The following is a 21,410-nucleotide window of genomic DNA, read 5'->3' on the forward strand; positions in this document are numbered from 1 at the left end:
ACTGCATAATACTTTACCTTATGGGCATTTTGAATTGTACAACTGCCTTTCACTTTTGGGTGCTACACACAATTTTGGTTCATTTCTACTTAGTCTAAAGGATCTCAAAGTCACCTGCATATTAACTTTTACTTATTGACTTTATTTTCTTCTATTCTTTTCTTTTATTCCATATTTCTCACTTTATTTTAATATTTTGTTATATTACATATGAAATAAAAAGTTATAATCCACCTTATTCCATTAAAACTATGATAGGGCATAAATTTAGAAAAGAAGGAATAACAGTGAACAAAATTAATGAAATTTATTTGCAAATAATAATATTTTAGGAAACATGAGTGTTACTAGGTCTAGTAATAAAACAATATCTGTATAAATAGTAGAATCGACATTTGGTATCTAAATCACAGGTGAAATTTCAGATGTTAAGCCTTCTTAATACTTTGTTAGTATTCTCATTTTCTAACTTGTTTAAAATTTTTATTTAAAAATAACAAAAAATAACTTTATGGGAGCCGGTCCGGTGGCGCAGCAGTTAAGATTGCACCAATCTTACTCAGTTGCTCTAAACTTCAGCATTGCCCTATCTTAATAATAGCTATCACTTTTGTTACGTATTTTCTCTAAATATTTTTTCTAGGAAAAAAAGGTTGATAATACATTGAAAACATGTAGATTGAGAGCTGCTATAGCAATATTCAGTATTTACATGTTTTATACAGCCATCTAATAAGTAATATCTTTGGTTTTTCTCCATACAAAGAAGAAAGAGATATTTCTTTGACCACTTGTTTAGATACGCGGGGGGAATTTCAAAACAAGGTTATTTGGCACAGATTTTTCCATAACTGTAATATGCTGAGAAACCACTATTTTACTAAAAATGTTAGTAGAAAAAGACTAGCATTCAAGCCTTTCCTACAGTACAGAATAACTACATATTATATCTTTACGTGGTGATTGAAGACTCAATGCAGCATTCTCTGCTTAGCTTGAAGAGATGTATGCTGATTTTATATTTCCTTTGAAAAAAGCATTTACTCCCTATTTTCTTTTTTTTTTTAAAAGAAAGCCCTCCTTTGAACCTCTGAGTATTTCTTTCTTTTTTTTTTTTTTTAAAGATTTTATTTTTTCCTTTTTCTCCCCAAAGCCCCCCGGTACATAGTTGTGTATTCTTCGTTGTGGGTTCCTCTAGTTGTGGCATGTGGGACGCTGCCTCAGCGTGGTCTGACGAGCAGTGCCATGTCCGCGCCCAGGATTCGAACCGACGAAACACTGAGCCGCCTGCAGCGGAGCGCGCGAACTTAACCACTCGGCCACGGGGCCAGCCCCAACTCCCTATTTTCCATCTCAGGATTAGATATAAAAGCATTTCCATGAAAGTTCAGTGGGAAAGAGTTTAAGAAAAGGGATAGTATTCAATTTTCCTTTGGATTATTATTTTTCTCAAACTCTTGTTTGGGTAGAAATCTGAACCGGGATGAGTATACAAGTAAATCTTTAATAACAAAGATAATGTCTACAAAAACCTTCCGAAAAGCAAACATTTTATGACAGCCTTTGTGTTTTCATTAGTATTGGGCATTTTTTTTAAAGATTTTATCTTTCCTTTTTTTCCCAAAGCCCCCCAGTGCATAGCTGCATATTTTTAGTTGTGGGTCCTTCTAGTTGTGCCATGTGGGATGCCGCCTCAGCGTGGCCTGATGAGTGGTGTGATGTCCACGCCCAGGATTCCAACTGGCGAAACCCTGGGCCGCCAAAGCAGAGCGCATGAACTTAACCACTGGGCCACGGAGCCGGCCCCAGTATTGGGCATTTTCTTTTAAAAAGGCAACAAAAGGATGAGAATTTGTAGACATTTTTGTATTCGAGTGTATTTGGAAGCCTATTCCTAATCGGCATTCCAAGTAGAATTGGATTCCTCTTCCTCTTTCACCTTTGCCATTCCAAATTTAATGGTTGATTGTCGATAACAGTTATTGGTAGATTTTCCAAAAAGCCATTTAAACTGAGCCATGAGGCAGAACAGACCAGGTGCAAGGAACTTAGATTCTCTGGCAACTAGATGAACTTGCCAAGTCTCTGGAGCTCACATGTACCACTGTTGTTTGTCCGAATTTCATGGATTATCGTGGTAGTGGAGCTTATCAGAGGAAATAAATTATGCACAAAAACAGTTTGGAAAACTTTTTTCTTAGAGCCACAAATAAGAACTTTACATGATAGACAGAAGCCCAGAAGCAAGTTGTGGGCAGAATTTTTGGTTCCTTCCAAAATAAGATTGAAAAAAAAGAATATAGGATAACGACTAATACATTGTCTATCAACCATCTCCCAATGGTTACATACCTTAACATTTTCTTTAAAAATGGATTCTCAGGTGCCAGCCCAGTGGCCTAGTGTTAAGTTCGGTGTGCTCCATTTCAGCTGCCTGGATTCAGGTCCTGGCCGCAGACCTACACCACTTGTCAGCCCTGCTATGGCAGCAGCCCACATATAAAGTGGAGGGAGATTGGCACAGATGTTAGCTCAGGGCTAATCTTCCTCGACAACAACAAAAAAGAATTTTTAGCCAAAAACTAATTATATTTAACCAAAAAGAGTCCCACAGACAGCTCCTTCTGCTTAGTTCTATCTGAATATGTCATGACCCCCTCCCCCGACTATAGCCCACCACTGTGCTCTATTCTGTGTTTTCAGGTGTCCAACCCCAGGTTGTGATGGTTCAGGGCACGTGACTGGAAACTATGCTTCCCACAGAAGGTAGGATGGATCTCATTTCTGAGAGATGGAAATCTGAGTGTCAGCAGCAGTGGCCAATGAGATCACATGGTTTTGTTCTGTTCTCTGTTGGGTACGTATTTTAGCTTGTCCGGCTGCCCTCGTGCCAGAAAAGGTGGTGTCAAAATGACTCCTACAAAGGAAGAAAAAGAAGACCCTGAACTCAAGTAAGTGCGACAACTGAGGCCGCAGCATTAGGGCCAGCTGTAGCTTATAGTCAATTGGGTGGCCCCTTGGTTAGGACGCAACTGAGCATGGGCTGAGTTTCAGGGACGGTGCACCCTAGTAAATCCAAGTACCCTTGAAGCAGTGGGCAGAGCGTTTGGAAACTCGAGAAAGAGTTCCCATTCCTAGCATGTTTCCAGGGTTCTTTCACAACGAAAAGGAAAAAGAAGGAAGTTCATACTTTTTTCAATTGTTTTAAAGGAAAGTAGCATTGTGGAAGTGCTAGAGAGTAACAAATGTGGCAGCATTTCCTCCTGAAACTTTAACTTTGCTTAAGATGACATTTTATCTGAATTGAATTCACACCTCTGAGAAATATGCTGTCTAGTCTCAGATGATATATGCAGCTATGGATGTAGATATTTAAACAGTTCCTTCTACAACATTTCTAAACACAATATTTAGACATTTGGACCCCATAATTCCAGTTCTGTGAGCGATGTGCCATGTAACATGGGGCAAGGCAGTTAACATTTTATCCCTTTGGTCTTTGTTAGGAGGCAACATAACGCAGTACTTATGTGATTGGCTAGAGCTAAAAAGTGTGGGCGTGACCTTGACTCCACTTCTTGTAGAGGGGGTGGCAAGTCACCTAAGCTCTATATGCCTCATTTTCCCCACCAAAAAATGGGATAGCCCTCTCTGCCCAGTAGATTTGCGGTGAAGATTACATGAGCTAGTGCATGAAAATTGCCTAGCTTGGAGCCTGTGGATTATTATTACTGCTAGTACAATGCTGTTTTGCTAGTTATAGTGGCATCTTTTAAAACTCTATAATCTCACCGTTTGCCTTCTGGATAGTATAGAACCACCACTGCCTTCTTATTCACTCAGTCACAGCTCTTCATGTCTCTTCCAGCTGTAATGTCTCTGCTGTGTCTCTCTAGGTGTCCTGTGATAGGGTGTGACGGCCAAGGTCACATATCAGGTAAATACACATCCCACCGCACAGCTTCTGGCTGTCCCCTGGCTGCCAAGAGACAGAAGGAGAATCCTCTCAGTGGGGCCCCCCTCTCCTGGAAACTGAGCAAACAAGAACTGCCACACTGTCCTTTGCCAGGCTGCAATGGGCTGGGCCATGTAAATAATGTTTTTGTCACCCACAGAAGGTAACATTTGCTCTCTGTCTTTTTGTTGTGTTGTTGTTGTGATTGTCACCTAGGTTGCTTTGCGGAGGTGAAAACCCCTCCTCAAGGCCATGTATCATAGCACTTTAGATGTTATAACAATGAGTCTAGCTAGATAGATATGTGACTAGTTTGAAGAATGAAAAACAATTATTTTCTCTATTTCTGAAAGTTCACTACACAATTTTCAAGTGCTGTAGAAACTGTGCATTTGTTTTTTGCATTCCAAAATATTGCTTATGTTATTTTTTTAATGACTCAGTCTTTTAATGGTTCACTTCAGTTCCAAGTGGTGATATCCACTCTATTATGTTGTGCATTTGTAAACTTTCACTTTACATATTTATATCACTCCCTTCCTCTGGTGAGCTGACTCAGTTTCAGGCCAAATCGTAGTTATTTTGCTGCTGAGAAGATGTGACTCATCCCCGACGGCCAGAAAGAAAATGATACAATGACTGCTAAGTGTACGACAGGAGAAGAGATTCAGAAAACCTTTTACACTCTCACAACGACTTAATTCCTTTATCACTAAGTGCTGTGTATTTCAACCCAGCCGTTTGTTGGGGACGGTGATCTTAGCCCAGCTCTTTGGTTCACATTCTACCTAAAGGAAGGAGCTAGAATGTTCACTACACAGTTCTCCAGTCAATGGAAGCCCTGCGCATGATGCAGATTAAAATCCAATGAAGCTATAGTGAGCCCTGGTGCTTTGCTTACGAGCAGTAAGCAGGTATGAGCAAAGCTGGGGCATTTTGACATACTGTTCAGATTTAAAGATACATATTGATGGCATCAGAAAATGAAGCCTTTCAGGAAAGGCTGATTTAAGTGGATATGCAGTAACACCTGCTTAGGTAGAAAACTTGAACTTTTTAAGCAGTTTATTTTTGGATGGTTTTCAAAGGCATAGTCACATCCACAATAGCACACCCTGTTTTATTCTGAGTTTGAATCATCATGCCATATTCAGGAATGACAGTCACAAATCAAGTGTGCCTAATGGCACATTTACTGCACAGTAGCTTTACTTTCTTATCATGGACTCGGTAATCTCCATGTTAGCATTGATAATGAAATATTAATGTTGTACTATGGTGAGCACATCCCTCAGTTAACAACTACAGAATTATCTTTAAAAATCATGAAGAAGTTTTAAATGGTGACGCCAAATCTTGATGAGGGTGCGGAGCAACGGGGACTCTCACACACTGCAGGTGGAAGAGTAATTGGCAGAGCCGCTGTAGGAAGCAAATTGCCTTTAAGGAGTCGGTTGAAAATGAGCAAGTGAATGTGCTCTGCCACCCAGCCACTGAGCTGTTAGGCTTACGCCCCAGAGAATCTCCTGCACAGTGGAGCCCAGACACACGTCTGAGAATGTCTGTGGTAGCATTGCTCTGCTAACTCGAAACTGGAAACAGCCCACGTGCCCACTAACAGTCAAGCTCATAAATAGTATCCACATACGGGGGCTGCCATAGGGCAGTGAAGATGAAAGCCCAGGATGGGTGAATTTCAGAACACAGTGCTGAGTGGCAAAAATTGCTGACGAATGTGGCTGCTTAGAACAACAAAATCGTCTGATCACGTACTATGGAAAACAAGTTTTGTTCAATGTCATTATAGTTTTGCTTCAACTTAAATGAAACAGATGACATTAAAGGCAGGACGCCTGCTGAGCCCCCGCAGGACACGCACTGCCTGGGCATCTGAATACACTTACAGCACTTCCTTTCCTCCTCTCAGGGCACAGACTATTTTAATAAAAAATAATGGTTTAAAAGTTAAAGAATAAATTAGAAACTTTCCCATATCCAACTGCATTTGCCATGGGAGGGGGTTATCATTTGGGGCTTGTATTAATTTGAGTCATTCTGTAAAAATCAGACTACAGTATGTATAAAGCAGGGAAGAACTAGATTCAGCTTTATTATTCATGGAATTTTGACTAATTTGGAACAATTCGTTTGCATAATATTTATGTAGAATTTTAGGTTTACAGAAAATAAAGTAACAAATACTAAAAAAAGGCAGTTATACGAATGCAGAATAGTAACATTTTAACAAAACTAATTCAACAATAATAGCAGCAGTAGCTATTTATATTTTGACTTCAGAAAAAAAACATGAAACATTTCTACATTATTTCCGTGCCTTTTGCTTTTGTTTTAATAGACATTTACTTGTTACTTTCTACAAAAAGACTGCAGGTTATAATGTAATTAGTAGACAGGCAAAGGCTTAAATAGTAAGTAGTGAATAGAAACTTAATTTTTATGAGAAATAATACATGTTTCACACATCTGTATAATTTCTATTTTCACAGCTTATCTGGATGTCCTCTAAATGCACAAGCCATCAAAAAGGGCAAGGTCTCAGAAGAGCTAATGACCATCAAGCTCAAAGCAACTGGAGGTAATAAGAGCGTGTGGCTGGAGGTGACCGTCCCCACTGAGGTCTAGATGGGAGCTCCCCAGAGGGTTCTGCATGCCAAATTATACTCTATATGGAAAGTGCAACTTCAATATGCAAGAAGGAAGCTTTCCTCAGATTTGAACTAGCAGTATCGTTTTATCTAAAAAGCAATTTCTTGGTTGTTTTCCTTACTTTTTCATAAGGATCTCCAGCAGGGAAGAGCAAGCAATGAGAGTTGATGGATTGAGATACACTGGCCGCACTTTTGTCCGTCAGTCTTCACAATGAGAGACTGTGCATGAGCACGCGTGTGTGCGTGTGTGTGTGTGTTCCTGGTGTAAGCCCTCTATCAGATTTCAAGAAACACAGTTTCTGGCATCTATATTTGAATCCTTAAATTTTGTTGTATACTTGAAATGATATTTTATGGTGAATCTGGATGGTTTAAATTTAGCATCTACATCTGTATTTCCCTACATATTTCCTTAGCGTCGATTCCTTATCAAAGTTAATATAGGGGGCCAGCCTGGTGGCACAGTGGTTAAGTTCGCACATTCCACTTCGGCGGCCCAGGATTCACCGGTTCGGATGCCGGGTGCAGACCTATGCAGCACTTGTCAAGCCATGCTGTGGCAGTCATCCAACATATAAAGTAGAGGAAGATGGGCACAGATGTTAGCTCAGGGCCAGTCTTCCTCAGCACAAAGTGGAGGATTGGCAGCAGATGTTAGCTCAGGGTTAATCTTCCTCCAAAAAAAAAGTTAATATATTTCTAAACTCTGTATTTGGATCCTTCCATTTTCCTTTGATTCTTGAGCACTTTTCTTAACATTTCTCATCACCTTTGTCTCAGCCACGTCTCGTTTGCATTGAAGATCATTCTACAGCATCTGAGAAACATGGCAAAGCAATTCTTTTGCTTTGGAGATTTTATTTGATGGGGTCCTTGGCACATGACTAGAATTGAGCTGGGGACTCAACTGCTGTTGGTTTATTTCTCTGAAAGCATTGCTCAGTCTTTTTAATTTATGTGTGAGTTTTTAGAAAGAACATGTACAATATCTGAAGGAGGAGGAAAGCACTCTTGAGCTTCCTACTGATGTCCTTTGAGGCCTTGTCTGCTTTGAGGACAGTCCCTTAGGGCCTGCTCCCCACCTGAGTGCTCACTGCTGAGATCTGAGGGAGGTCATCACCTGTGTGGAGCAGCCATAGCCCTGGCTTTTAGGGACAGGGCTGCACTCCACATTCTTTCCCACGTTGAGAGACTCTGTAATAGTTCTTTCTCCAGATGCTTTCCTTGTTCCTTGGAAATACTCCCCATTCCTCAAATGCCTCTTAGCACATTTTCCGTGAAATTGGCACAATATTTATTTATGTACACATCACCTTACTTCAAGCAATATTTAAAGGGTGGGAAGCGCAAAGCTACTTAAAAAAAAAGGAAAGCTACTTAAAAATTCATTCGAAAAATGAGACAAAAGAAAATAAAAGATAAGAAAGCAAGATGGGGCAAGCCTGAGGATAGCAGAAGAATGTGTGGAGCCAGCCCTTTCCGTAGGTAAAAAAAGATCTCAAGTTTAACTTTCAGCTTTTTAGAAGCCAAAGCAAAAGTAGAATATAATGACTATGAGACTCACACCGTCAGTAAGTACATTCAAAGCAAAACTCTCTTTGGAACTGAATGTGTGAAGGAAACACTTCCTGTGAGTCTTCATTGTAAGAACACCAACACCTATGTAGTAAATGTAACATAGATCACAGCTGTTCCTAATAAAGACAGAACAAGATAATAAACTGTTGCATTACAGCAAATTACAATGAAGCTTTACAGAGCGCCTGTGCCACGTGAGCTGGCACACACCTCTGCCAGTCTGTCGGAACCACTGGTAGACTGTTACAGTTCCTGGGAGCAGCTGGACTGAACGCACGCTTCAAAGGGTCCCGTACAAATCCAGCATCTTCAGCTGAGCTTTCAAAGGACGTGGAGCAGCAGTGAAATGGGTGACACACATTCACAAGTGTCTGAAGTGAAGCCATGCTAGATGAGCCAGGAAACTGGAAAATTACGTGTTTTTATAAGGAGCTAGAGGCTGATGCTCATATGAAGCTTGAGAACTTACAATAACTTGTGCATGAAGAAAAATCCACCTGAGTTCAGGTCAGTGGTCAGTTGAGGGTCAAGGAAGACCTCAAGTGATACAAGGTCTGCTCTACAGCTCTTCATGCCCTAGCCCCTGCCTTACAGCTTGGCCACAATAATTGTTCCCTGGATGATTTATAAAGCAGGTGTAACCTAATTCTCCTTCAGTCCTAAAACAACAACAACAAATTACAATAAAATACAAAGTACATGTGACTTTAAACTTCCTGGTGTACTTTGTTAATTTAAACTAGGTACAAATCATTCAGCAATTGTTGAATTAGGTAACATGTTAGGAGAATCATACCTACAAACCAGTTAAAAGCTGGGAGGTCTATACTAAAAATATTTACATTAATTTTAGAAGAATTGATCTTCAATTCTCCATCCTTGCTATAATTTAATTCCACACTAACGTTTTTAAGACTATTACTAGTCCTTGATAATAAAATTAGATCATCTGTACATGAACAACTGCTTGCCTTTCTATTTTTTGTGGGGACCAGTAAAAGTTATGATAGTTGACCTACCTGTACATTCTTACATTTAGTAGATCCTTCTAGTTCTTCCCCTGTGGCAATGTAGCATGTTCTAAATTAGTGATACACCCTTCCTTTCTGGATATTAACTCTCCTTTCCCTTTTATTAACTAAAATAGTCAAATTTACATTAACTTACTTTCCCCTAAGTAAAAAAAGAAGTAAAATTTTACTCTGTAAACATGATAAAAAAACAAAGATTCACTCAAGAAATATAATCAAATTTGTTCAAAATGTGATAGAATTGTTTCATTTGTATAATATGGAAAAAATAACTACTTAAAACCCCTTATAAGTTAAACACACTTGCTATAAACAGATATATATATCACTTATAAATTCATAAAGAAAATATTATTATAAATTATATAACCCCTAATTATGTAAATTAGGCCTAGATTTGTACGAAGAAAAGATTAGAATTGTTGAATGCAAAGACAGCAAATTCTCTTGCTTTTCAATAGGTAGATTCTATAAAGAAGCAAGGCTATTGAATAGTTCAGTAAAATATTAGTGGAAAGCTTATATGGTTTCCTTGATCAGCAATACCTAGCTAGTGTAACCCAACACTCTACACTCTACGCTACATTCTCTCATAAATGTACCCATGAAGGAACATCAGTGCATACATTTTATTGATACTTTCAAAACAGATTAAGTATCTGTGAGTATATATAGCATTATAATGGCTAAGAGAACATATTCAGGAACCAGAGAGTGTGTGTCTTGAATCCCAGCTCATCATGCTTTGGTTTTCCTATCCATAAAATGAGGAAATAAGTGTATCTACCTCCTGGGATCCTGAAGAGAATCAAATGAGTTAATATTTGCAAGTGCAATGTGAAATTCACAGTCTATGGCATCCTCGTAGCTCCACTTAGCTACACATAAAGACTATGTATGGAGACGAGGTTGGCAGATGAGTGTGTCAGTGGAAATAGATAAGGTAATGTAGTCATGGAAAAACATTTCAAAGAAATTGACTGAATTTGCTCCTGTGGCTAAAATATCTCCCCAAATCCCAGAAATCATAATGAAAACATTAATTCACTCATTTATTAATTACATGAGAATTTATTGAGTGCCTGTTATGTATTAGATTCTATCATAATATTTCTTTTTTGAGGTCCCATCTCATGATCACATCTCCCCCATAGACTTCCAGGCATCTTTTGTTATTGTCTTCCAAATGATCCCACCTTGATTAAGAGACTTGAGCATCTTCGCTAATCCTAACGAAACATAATCCTAACTAGATCTCAGCACCAAGAACCCAGGCTCTCACTTAACGACTCTTCTCACAATCATCCGTAACTTGTCAAAATTGAACTCTTCATTTTCCTGCTGCAAGCTGCTGCTCCTCAAGTCTTCTTTATTCCAGAAACACCACTAGTTTCCCAGATACTCGAGCAGAAACAGGTAGTCATCCTTGATTCCTCCATTCTCTCATCCCCTTCCTCCAATCTTTCAAGTGTTGCAAATTTTACCTACAAGTTTTATCTTGAGTTCACTTCGATTACTCCTACTACCACTGCCATGGGGCAAGGGGTCATCAGATCCAGCCAGGACCCCTGGAATAGTCTCCTGACAGTTTTCTGCCCTGTCTCCCCTTAAATCCATTCTCTGCTCAAAAACCTGAGTTTTGCTTTTGAAAAGTCAGCCAGATCACATCACTTCCTGCTTAAAATCCCTCACTAAGTCCTGTTGCACCGAGCATAAACCCAAGTTCCTTGTGAGATCATCCATGACCAGCTCCCTTCACTCAGTGTGCATCCAGCCAGGAAGACTTTCTTACGGAACTGGAGCAGAGCTTCCCATTTCCTTCCCACCCCAGGCTTTGTGCTTTCTGCTTCCTCTCTGTTTTCACACGCCACCTCTTTCGTATCAGTAAAGTCTCAGATTAAATGAGTCTTCTCCAGTGAGGGCTCTCATGGTACCCCGCTTGTTCCCTTCATAGCTCTTCATGTTTGATGAGTGTTTCCTGGCTTATTGTCTACTTCATCAGATATTATGTAAGAAAATACCATTCCCTGAGGTGGAATTTTATTCCAAAGATCAGAAAGGAAAGAGAATGTGTCAAAGAAATATACCAATAGAAGTTTTCATTTGCTCAAATCAGAAAAATTTCAAGTGCTGATGTCACTCAAAATACCTATTTAATTGAGAATCTATGCTCCCTGAAGTTGTTGAAAACAAATATTTCAATCCCAGTTTTCCAAGAGAAGACCCTGTGCCAGCATACCCACTGATAAAATATGGTGCTCAGAATGCAACCCAATTCTCCAGAGAGAGCTGGCCAGTGAAGAGGAAATCCTGTTTTCCAGAGACCTTAGTTCCCTTAGTGTGGTCCTGGGTAATTGTTGATTGTTTTCTTAGTAGCCGTCACACTGTTGACTCATATTCAAGTTGATCTAGGTACTAAAATACCTACATCTTAGTTGTTTGTCTGCTTTTATTTTCTATTGAATCTCAGAGCCCCGTGTTAGATCAGTCTTATGACATATTCTTTTCAGAGGTCCACTTTTATTTAGGTAGTTAATTTCTTTACATAAAGCAATAAGTACCTACAAAACAGCCACCTGTTTTACCATGCTATATGTAAACTTTCAGGGCTTACCTTTTTCTCTTAACATTATACTGGTAAGAGTCATCCACATTGTTTTCAGGGGGCATGTGGCTTCTTTCCATGTTGTGCTTTTGTGAACAGTATGCCTCATATATCTTGCGCATGCCTCCTAATGTACATGTGCAACCATTTGTCTTGAGTGTGCACCTAGGAATGGAATTGCTAGAGCATGTGAAGTGCATCTTCAGTAGATAGTGAGCGATTTTAATTTAAGTATTAGTAACCCCAGGAAAGTGTAAGAGCCTAGATCTCTTTCAAATTGTCAACTCTCCCCATCTTCCTCTCATGAAATCAATCTTGTTAAATCTAAATGCAAAAGTTTACATTTATCCCTCTTAATTGTCATCTTTTTGGTTTAGATTCATCATTCCAGACTGTTGAGATTGCCTAAATCTTGCTTCTGGCATCCATACTATTGGCTACCATTCCTAGCTTTTAAAAATATTTAAAATGTATTCATATTCCTTCTATAAAATAGTGATGGGAAAATAACTCCTGTTCATTGAGAGCCTACTCTGTGTTCAGCACTTTATATTTTATTGCATTAATCCTCACAACATAGATTTTCTGCCTATTTTACACACAAGGAAACTGAAACACAAAGAAGTAAGTTGCCCAAGTTCAAGAACAAAAGTCAAGGCCAATATCCAAACTCCAAAGCCCATGTTCCTTCTCCAGATTGCATTTGCTCCTTATCCAAATCCATGCGGAGAACTCAAATGGTTTGTCCTGGGCTCTAACCCACCTCCCAGCACCCCAGCTCTGCCTCTAATAATCGTCCATAAGGTCCCACCCAGTTGACAAATATATAATTGATCAGCCTAATTCATGTCTTACGAGTCCCTGCAGCACTGTGTACGAGAGAATGCTTGGGCTTTGGAATTCAGTCCCAGCTCTGCCTCTTACTTTGGACCCAGGCAGGTTATAGAGCCTGTGTCGGTGGTTAGTGAGGCCTTTAGCCTTTCTAAGGCTCAGCGCCTTCATATGTGAAAAGGATATAATGGAACATGCCCCACAGGGTGCAGCAAAGTTTAAATGGGAAAATATTTACGAGCACGAACATGTGTAGCAGCGTACCTGGAACATAAGGAAGCTACATTAAATGGTGGTACTTTTATCCTCTCTTTTTTCTTATAAAGGAATTAGATCCTGCAACTCCTTTTACTCACCTTTTTAGAATCTTGGTTATGGATTTGGGTAATAATTCAATATTTCAAATTAAACTCTAATTTTCACTTCACAAACCACAAATTAAATGTAAAATGACTCAGATTTGTCACAGTCTTATATTTTCATTTTGAACTAAGATAGTCTGATTCTTTATAGGTATAGAGAGTGATGAAGAAATTAGGCATTTGGATGAAGAAATAAAGGAATTGAATGAATCCAACCTTAAAATTGAAGCAGATATGATGAAACTTCAGACGCAGGTAAATACACAGAAAGTTATCTTTATGTTCATCATAATCTTTAGTGAAGGCAAAACACTGAACTGTTACACCTCGTGGTAAAAATATAACGATATCTTGCAATCAATATACTGAGCACATCTCAAATACAGAATTACTGTAAAAACTCGAATAGGTGGGTCACCCTGGGCCATCATTAATTTGGTAGCTATGGGCAAAGCTACTCATGTTTTTGCCTTGGGCGCATCAAAGGCTTGATAAGCAAATAAAGCAGATCATTCCATAATTAGAGTTCTTAGAGCATGCAGTGCTTTAGAAAAACTGTCATGAGAAGATATGAGACTACTTAGTTTTATTCAAAATTCAAGTAAAGCAGAGCAACTTTTCAAATTTAATTTTTCTAGAACACCTCTAAATGTGTCAGTATTTGTTAGAAACAGAGCTTTTTGGAGATTTTACTGAATAGATTCTTTACCGAAAAATGCAAGCAATTTCTCAATTCTGCATTCTCCTATGTAATGTCTGCCCCATCCCTGATTAAATGTACCCAAATGGAAATCAAAAGTCTAGTCCAGGACTTTTTTAAACACCAATAATGACTCTATTGCAACAAGTCAGAAGGAAAAAAATAATGAAACAAAGTATAGACTGAAGTATCTTTCTCCTTTCTGTCCACTCCTCAAACGTAGGATTCCTAGACCACCGTGGTACTGACTCTCAGAAATCCTCATTCACAGCAGCTTAAGATAAAAGGTTTTAGTCCACCTGAAACACAGGTTTGGTTCCCTTACCCAGTGTGACTAGTGTCATAATCTCCTATTCATAACCATCAGGTGTACAAAATCAACTTGATGCATCGGTTTACAAGTCATGTGAAGTCCTCTTGTGAACCATTAGTGAAGAAAGCAAAGCCATCTGTCCTCAGGGAGCTTAAAGGATAGAATGGGGAGGCAGAAAATAACAAAAAAAAAAATCAAAAATGATAAATTATGTTGTATGAGAGAAGGGGGCGGGGAGAAGCAGCCAGATTTCAATATAAAATAGGATAACCAAGGTAGGCTTCAGGAGGAAGGAAAGATTTTGGCAAAGACTTGAGGAGTTGAGGGAGTTAGCCCAATAGGTATGGGGAAAGAGTATTTCAAACAGTAAAAACAGCAAGTGCAAAACCCTAAACCTTGAAAAAGCCCAGAGTTTTGAGAAATAGCAGGATGAGTATGGCTCCAGGTGAGTAATCTGGGGGAATCAGAGGAGATGAGTCCCCGAGGTAGTACGTGGAGTGTGCTAAGCCATTTTAGAGACCTTGGTTTTTATTCTGAATGAATGCAGAACGATTATGGGGTTTTAAGTCAATGGTTAACGTGATCATTTTTGACCTACATTCTGGCTTACATTTTAAGAGACTAAATTTGGTAGCTGTGTTGAAGATAGGCCAAGAAGAGATTCCATGGGGCAAAGCCAGACACAAGGCCACCCATGAGAAGGCCGTCACAGTCACTCTGGTGGCTGGGCCCAGCGGGCAGCAGCGCAGGTGGGTGCAGTCATTCCATCCTGGATTGTCTGAAGGAGGAACTCAGTGTATTTGAAGTGTGAGAGAAGGAGAGCCAACAGGGATACCTCGAAGGCCTGCGCGATGTTCAAGTTGCTATGAACTGGAAAGGAAAGGACTGTGTATGGAGCAGGTTTGTGGGAAATAGCAAAGATTTACTCTCGAACATACTGAGCTTGAGATAGCCATCAAATAACCATATGGAGATGTGGAAACTGCAATTCATGGGAGAAGTCTGGGCTAAAGAAATAAATTTGGTGATGTCATTCCAAAACTTAGAGCAATATGATGGGGTTGCAGTTATGTGAAGAGAAGTTACAGTGTCTACATTCCTTGGCATTTAGGTTCAGTTGATATTTTCTTTCAGAGAGAAAACTTTCGGACTCCTTCCAAACTCTACTTCTCATATTCCCAAGTTATTTCCATTTCAGATCACATCTATGGAGAGCAACTTAAAGACGATAGAGGAGGAGAACAAACTTATAGAACAGAACAATGAAAGCCTGCTGAAGGAGCTGGCGGGTCTGAGCCAAGCTCTCATTTCAAGCCTTGCGGACATCCAGCTCCCACAGATGGTAAGTCCAGGGCTGGAACGTGGCTGCTCCATTGCAAGTGTTTGCAATGTCAGTGTGCGATCACAGGTACCAGGCCTCCTCATGGATGACTTGCAATAACCTCCCTCCTGGGAACATGATAGATACATACATTTAGATTACAATAAGGCCAAGGGTTTTTATAGTGTAGGAGTCTCTTAAAGATGAGGGTTTATTTGAAACTTGTTTTATAATGTAATATGAAAATTGGAGGCTAATGCTCCCTTGTGAAAAATTTGTTTCCAGGTATAAAGCTTACATTGCTTACAAAAGCTGAGACTCAGCCCTTTGCGTCATCTGTCCAACTCAAGAACTGAAATAAAAGTCTTTTTTAACTTGGTGCTTTCTTTATACTAGATACAAAGAACATACCTCACTTCTCCTTATATAGAATAAAAAGTACCAAAGTGAGCAAGGCATCCTTATTTCCAAAATCCAAACACGTATTTGAGCTATGGCAACTATTTAAAATTCATAAAAAATTAGTTTCCTTTACATTTTCACAAACATTAAGCATGTGGAAGAGGCGCTGCATTGTTGAACACTTTTAACTTCCTCAGTGTGGGCATGTTTAGAACAAGGTTTCTAGACATACAAATTTTACGTATAGAATGGTTTAGAGAAGCAGCAATTTAATGAAGAAATATGATTGATTTTCCTGAAAGCAATAAATCCTTCAACTTACCCAACTTCCCAGCATGGAGCCCTCGTCATAACCAATCCCAAGTGTGTCTCTTGACATTAAAAAAAAATCAATAATTAAAAATATCAATAGTGGAATAATAAAGAATACAAAGGAAAATAAAGTATTACTTTATGGAAACTATTAAGGTAATTATTAGAAATTATTTTGATATTATTTATTAATGTTTGTCTAATTCATACTTCAAATTTGTTTTCCTTAATATTTTTTCCTTTGCCAGTGTCCCCAAAATAATCACTACCATACAAGATAAATTGTGAGTTTTATAGCTACCCTACGAGACACTCTAGTGGTGATTTCTGAGGCTGATCTCACCGGATGTTCACAAAAGTACCCAAGACTGAGCATTGGTGTGCCCGTTCTACAGCTGAGGCTCAGAGAGTTTACATGATTTGATCAAGGTCCCAAATCTGGCACCAGTCGGGCGGGCCTGGGTCTATCACGTGGCCTTTATCCACTCTGCCACCTGGGTCTTATCCAGTTACATGAGTCTCCAAGAGACGTGTGACACAGGAAAGGCAGACGCTAAAAGGGAACAGAAAACCAGTTAGACAACACTAATAATTTAGATCAGAACCTTGCTGAGCACAACAAAATAATCTTCAAATTTAGAAAACCTACCTTCTAAATAGAACAATAACAATAATACCCTTAATATCTATAGTATTTAGGCCTTTTACAAGTCCTTCCTTTCAAGTATCTTGTGAAGTAAGGCACATGTCATGTTTTCAAAAAGATGGGAAAATGGAGGGACCAAAAAATGATGCGTAGCATTCCCTTTGTGTCGTTCATTTCCTTTCACTCATGCATGCAATTTCCACATATCGAGTGTCTATTCTCTTTGAAGTACCACGTTAGGCAAAGGAGATACCAAAACACAAAAAGAATAAGTGATGAGCAGACCCTGACTTTGTGAATCTCATATTCTACCTAGAAACACAGAGCAGTAAAAAATGGGTTACAATGATGCTGCAAGGGAAAAATGGACAAAGAGGATGAAAAAGGATAATTTTTCACCAGACAACTGGTTAGTGAGCAGCTTGCTCAAATCTTAAATTCCTTAAATTCCAGCCTAGTGCTGTTAAAGGAACCATCTGGTACAAGCAAAGCCTTCCTCCCCAGCCTCAAGGACATTCACCTTCTGCAAACAGGAGGTCTGTTTTGCGCTGAGCACGTGCCATTGAAGCCAAGGCAGCCTCTCAAGAGTAGCGCAGCTTTGAGGCAGCCAGACATCTACCTTACGTGGCTCCAAACTGACCACAAAATACTGTACCATCAATCACATTAATTGAGTAAAGAGTGAGCAGATGAAGCCCACACCCACTCAGTCTCTTTCCATCTCCCCAAACTCAAGCAGCAATGCGGGTCCTTACCTTCCGCCCCAGACTCTGGGGTCACTGAGACTCTGCCGCGTTACTTGGTCCTCCTTCTGCCTGAGCCTGAATCACAGTGATTATTTCAATGTGTTTTGTCTCCATTTAGGGGCCTATCAGTGAGCAGAATTTTGAAGCATATGTAAATACGCTCACAGACATGTACAGCAATCTGGAACGGGACTATTCCCCGGAATGCAAAGCTCTGCTGGAAAGTATCAAACAGGCAGTGAAGGGCATCCACGTGTAGGACCGCAGCACTGCCGGGCAACCGTAATCAGGAACAGCAGTGACACAGGTGGATCTGACAGAGGCTCCTGTGCTGCTAAGGCGTGTAGGTTGCTGTACGAATTTACAGTTGCAACATTGCACTAATTTTTCCCCCAGCTGACATAAAAAGAAAGAAAAACTATGATAGACTTTTTGGATTAAAAGCAATGCAGTCAAATATTAGATCTTATTTATTTTCATATGTTTTTCTTTATTTCTTCATTGCACTCTTTTTTTTTGTAAAGTAATGTAAAATAAATGTGACATTTTTATATTTTATTTATTTCTAATCAAAGAATTTTTTATCTTTTAACTGCATTTTGAAGTCTGCCATATTTTTACAAGTGTGTTTATTAATTTATTTTCCAATAGAATTTAAATAGAAATGCTATTCTCAAATCACATATCTTGCTGGGTTTAAATGAGAAAACAAAAAAGTATGAAGGAAATCCTTGTTTAAGGAGTGCACTATGCTCCAGTTTGATTTTTATTGCACACTTCTTTCCCCCCTTCTCTGGCTTTGTATTTGTAAGTGGGTGTGCGGTGAGATGCACGGAAGGCATAAGAAGATAAATGGCGCCCACTAGTGGCAAATGCGCTCTCACAGAAGCACAGTACACTGGAAATCGGCCTGTCCAGAATTTGTTAGCAATAATAAAATATAACAATCAGCAAAGTATTCGACTTAGCTGTACGGTTTTAGTCAATATGAATTATTTATTTGAAATGTTTTAAGAAAACATAAGCTTTTTTAGTGATGCAAATTGTCTGTTTTTCAAGTCATATCAGATAGTTCGCAACTCATATCCCAAGGTAAGAACTAAGACTTGATGTGACCAGCTAGGCTTTCCCGCCATATGTTGGTACAATATACAAGTAACAATATTGATGTAGATTTGTACTGAGCAAATACAAACACAGACAAATGGAAAATTTTGTAGACACTGTATCCCCTGAAATAGCATTTATCTTACTGGGTTGACTGGAAGGGAATGGAAAATAGAGTAACAAGTGAAAAATGTTACTCCAATCTGAGTAATTACTTTGAACACTGGTGACATTATTCACCCTCCTTAGGCGACAAGACGACTCTCAATTTGATCAAAATCTTTCTGTAGAACTACAAGTGCTGCAAAGTATACAGACTCACACGCTGGCACACACACATATACACACTCACAGACACTCACACACGTAAAATTGAGCCGCAATCTTGAATTTCTGGATGGATCAGAGTTTAGTAGTTGCTGTAGTAAAGGCAATGTCTATTTCAGGGATTGTAAAGTAGTTAAGCATTGTTTCAAAGTTTTTTTATATTTATTTTTTTTAAGAAAAAGGTATAGACAACCAGCTAAACTGCCTTTTTGGTGTGCACACACACCTCGCGTGCAATGTGCCTCCATGTAAATGGACACTTGAACTTAGTGTGGGCTTAATTGTCTGTGCTATAACAAAAGTGTTTATTTTTTATTAGCCTCATGGACATGTAGATTGAATGTGATGGCACTCACAGGCTTGATATATTCCACTGTTATTACTGTTATCTGCACAAATTAAAAGTACTACAGACAATAATTCCACTTCCATGACTCTGTGGTCATTGTTATGTATTAAGTGGGGCTGATCTTTGGTTTGGGGTTCATTTGAACCCTTGAATCTTAGTTTAGTGAAAATGAGATGTCTGTTCTTAGGTAGGAACGGTGTTTATTTAAAAATCCATTTAAAAAGAAGAAGAGCTACCATATGTGCTGTCTATTATAAATGGGACACCAAACAAAATTTTCTATTAAGGGTATGTACTTGCAAACATTTTGCTATACAGTACTTGATAGATGCATACAAATGAGTTCACTTATTACAAAGACAGAAGTTTAATTTGCTAAATATTTTAACAAGTTTGTTATATATTTTATTTAATTTAAAAGAAATCTCTTACCAACCTATGTATTTATTACTATAATTTACTATGACTTCGGGTTAATTTATTTGTGTTTGCATAGTTTGAGCAGGATGTTTTGTGAAGTATGTTTGTATTTATTTGCCTTCTTTGTATTTGATGTGTTTTGTAATGTGCACTGAATTTTTTTTCCTTTCAACTATGTTAATGATCGATACTGTAAATTGGGTCTTTTGTAAACAACAAAAAAGCAATGATGTATGCAGTTTTTTAATTTGGAGTAGTTTGTTTGTATACTGTTTCTTCAAACAATTAATATTTCTTACATCAAAGCAACAAAATTGTGTTCAGTGCTGTACATTTGGTGTATGGTAGGAAATAAAAATTGATAATGAGCTTTGCCGTGATCTTTCTCAGGCTACTCTGTGGAGCCGTTATTGCCCGCCCATGAACAACTCTGTCCTGGAGGAGCTCTGCCCCGGCGGAGTACGCTGGAGCTCTCCGCTAGTTCTGGCGAATTCCAGTTCTCTCAACCAATGTGCTTGGCTTATTTTTTCACCCCAAATGGACATAATCTTTTGACATTTGATAAACTGTCACAGCCTTTGGTTCAGTACACAGCTACAGAGCAGTGGATGAATTTGATATGAAGAAAAGCCTTTGCTAGCACCAGGAAATTTACCTGGATCTAGTGAGCATAAGATACAGGCCCTGCCCTCCTGATTCCAGAATTGCTGAGGGTATAACTGTATATTCATACAAGTCAGTTTGAATTTCTTTCAAATTAAAGAAAAATAATAATTAATTCTTGACAGCACCTCTTTTGCTTGTGTGTTTTTCCCATCTAATGTCAAACAGTTAGCTTAGTTTAATTTTCCAGTTTCTGCCCAGATTTATGCATCTCTAGGACTGGTTGCCATTCACACTCAATGTGGTAAAACCCATGTAATCCATGTACTGAAGCAAAATTGACTAAAGGGAAGTCTCGGTCCCCAGAGGAAGCCAGGATACTTGGGGAGACCTTCCTATAACAGAGGTTGGCATGCTGCAGTTGATGCACAATAGAGCTTGCTGTTAGTCACCTAATTTATTTGTACAAGATGCACATATGATACATCCTGTGAAAATGGATCACAAGATGAAAATCTGCTCAGCCAGGTTCTTGGCTTACCCTTTGCAGAATATGCGTATCTTGCCCTGATTGGGATTTTACATCAATGAGTAGTGTCTGCATCCCTGTCACCCAACATGTCAGAAGAGGAGTAGAAGTTCCACTGAAAATGAAAAGAGAATGATGACTGAGATCCATACGTTTCTACAACAGATGTTTAATTAGAAAATGTTTGTACTAGGCCCACTTCCTGACTTCCATGTGAGTTCAGCCCAGTGGGGGATGAAATGAGTGATAGGGGTTGTGATGAGGTACCCACAGGCTCCTGTGGAAACAGTGTGAGGGTTGCCTGACTAACTCCGATTTCCTGGGAAAATTGCTGGCTACAGATGAGCTGGGCAAGTTGGCCATGCAGGCATGGTGATGAGACAAATTGTCAACCCAGCAGCTTCAGCTGATTCAAATATTAAAAACTTGGTGAGAAGTGAGAAGATAAGAGACAAAATGCCCAGGTAGGTAGGAGAGGGAGTCATATTATAAAAGGCCATTCTAAGGAGTTCAAATTTCCACAAGTAGACTTCAGAAGCCAAAGAAAGATTTGAAACCAGAGAATGACAGGAATCAGATTTCCATTAGAGACAATTTATTCTAG

General features: G+C 39.0%; 1 protein-coding gene across 4 annotated transcripts in view; it reads left to right on the plus strand.

The window, feature by feature from the left end:
* The window catches only part of LOC103554151 (ST18 C2H2C-type zinc finger transcription factor), a 98,542-nt gene extending 78,500 nt beyond the window's left edge, over nt 1–20,042 (plus strand). For all 4 annotated transcript variants that reach the window (XM_070630607.1, XM_070630609.1, XM_070630608.1 and 1 more), the window contains 7 exons: nt 2,704–2,766; nt 2,871–2,951; nt 3,897–4,118; nt 6,463–6,551; nt 13,183–13,286; nt 15,243–15,386; nt 17,590–20,042. In XM_070630607.1, the coding sequence (XP_070486708.1) occupies nt 2,704–2,766; nt 2,871–2,951; nt 3,897–4,118; nt 6,463–6,551; nt 13,183–13,286; nt 15,243–15,386; nt 17,590–17,730 (844 nt within the window). In that variant the 3' untranslated portion in view covers nt 17,731–20,042. The remainder of the gene's footprint in view (nt 1–2,703; nt 2,767–2,870; nt 2,952–3,896; nt 4,119–6,462; nt 6,552–13,182; nt 13,287–15,242; nt 15,387–17,589) is intronic.
* The last annotated feature ends 1,368 nt before the right edge of the window (nt 20,043–21,410 follow it).

Source organism: Equus przewalskii, chromosome 8 (genome assembly GCF_037783145.1).
Source record: "Equus przewalskii isolate Varuska chromosome 8, EquPr2, whole genome shotgun sequence".
Classification (NCBI taxonomy): Eukaryota; Metazoa; Chordata; class Mammalia; order Perissodactyla; family Equidae; genus Equus; species Equus przewalskii.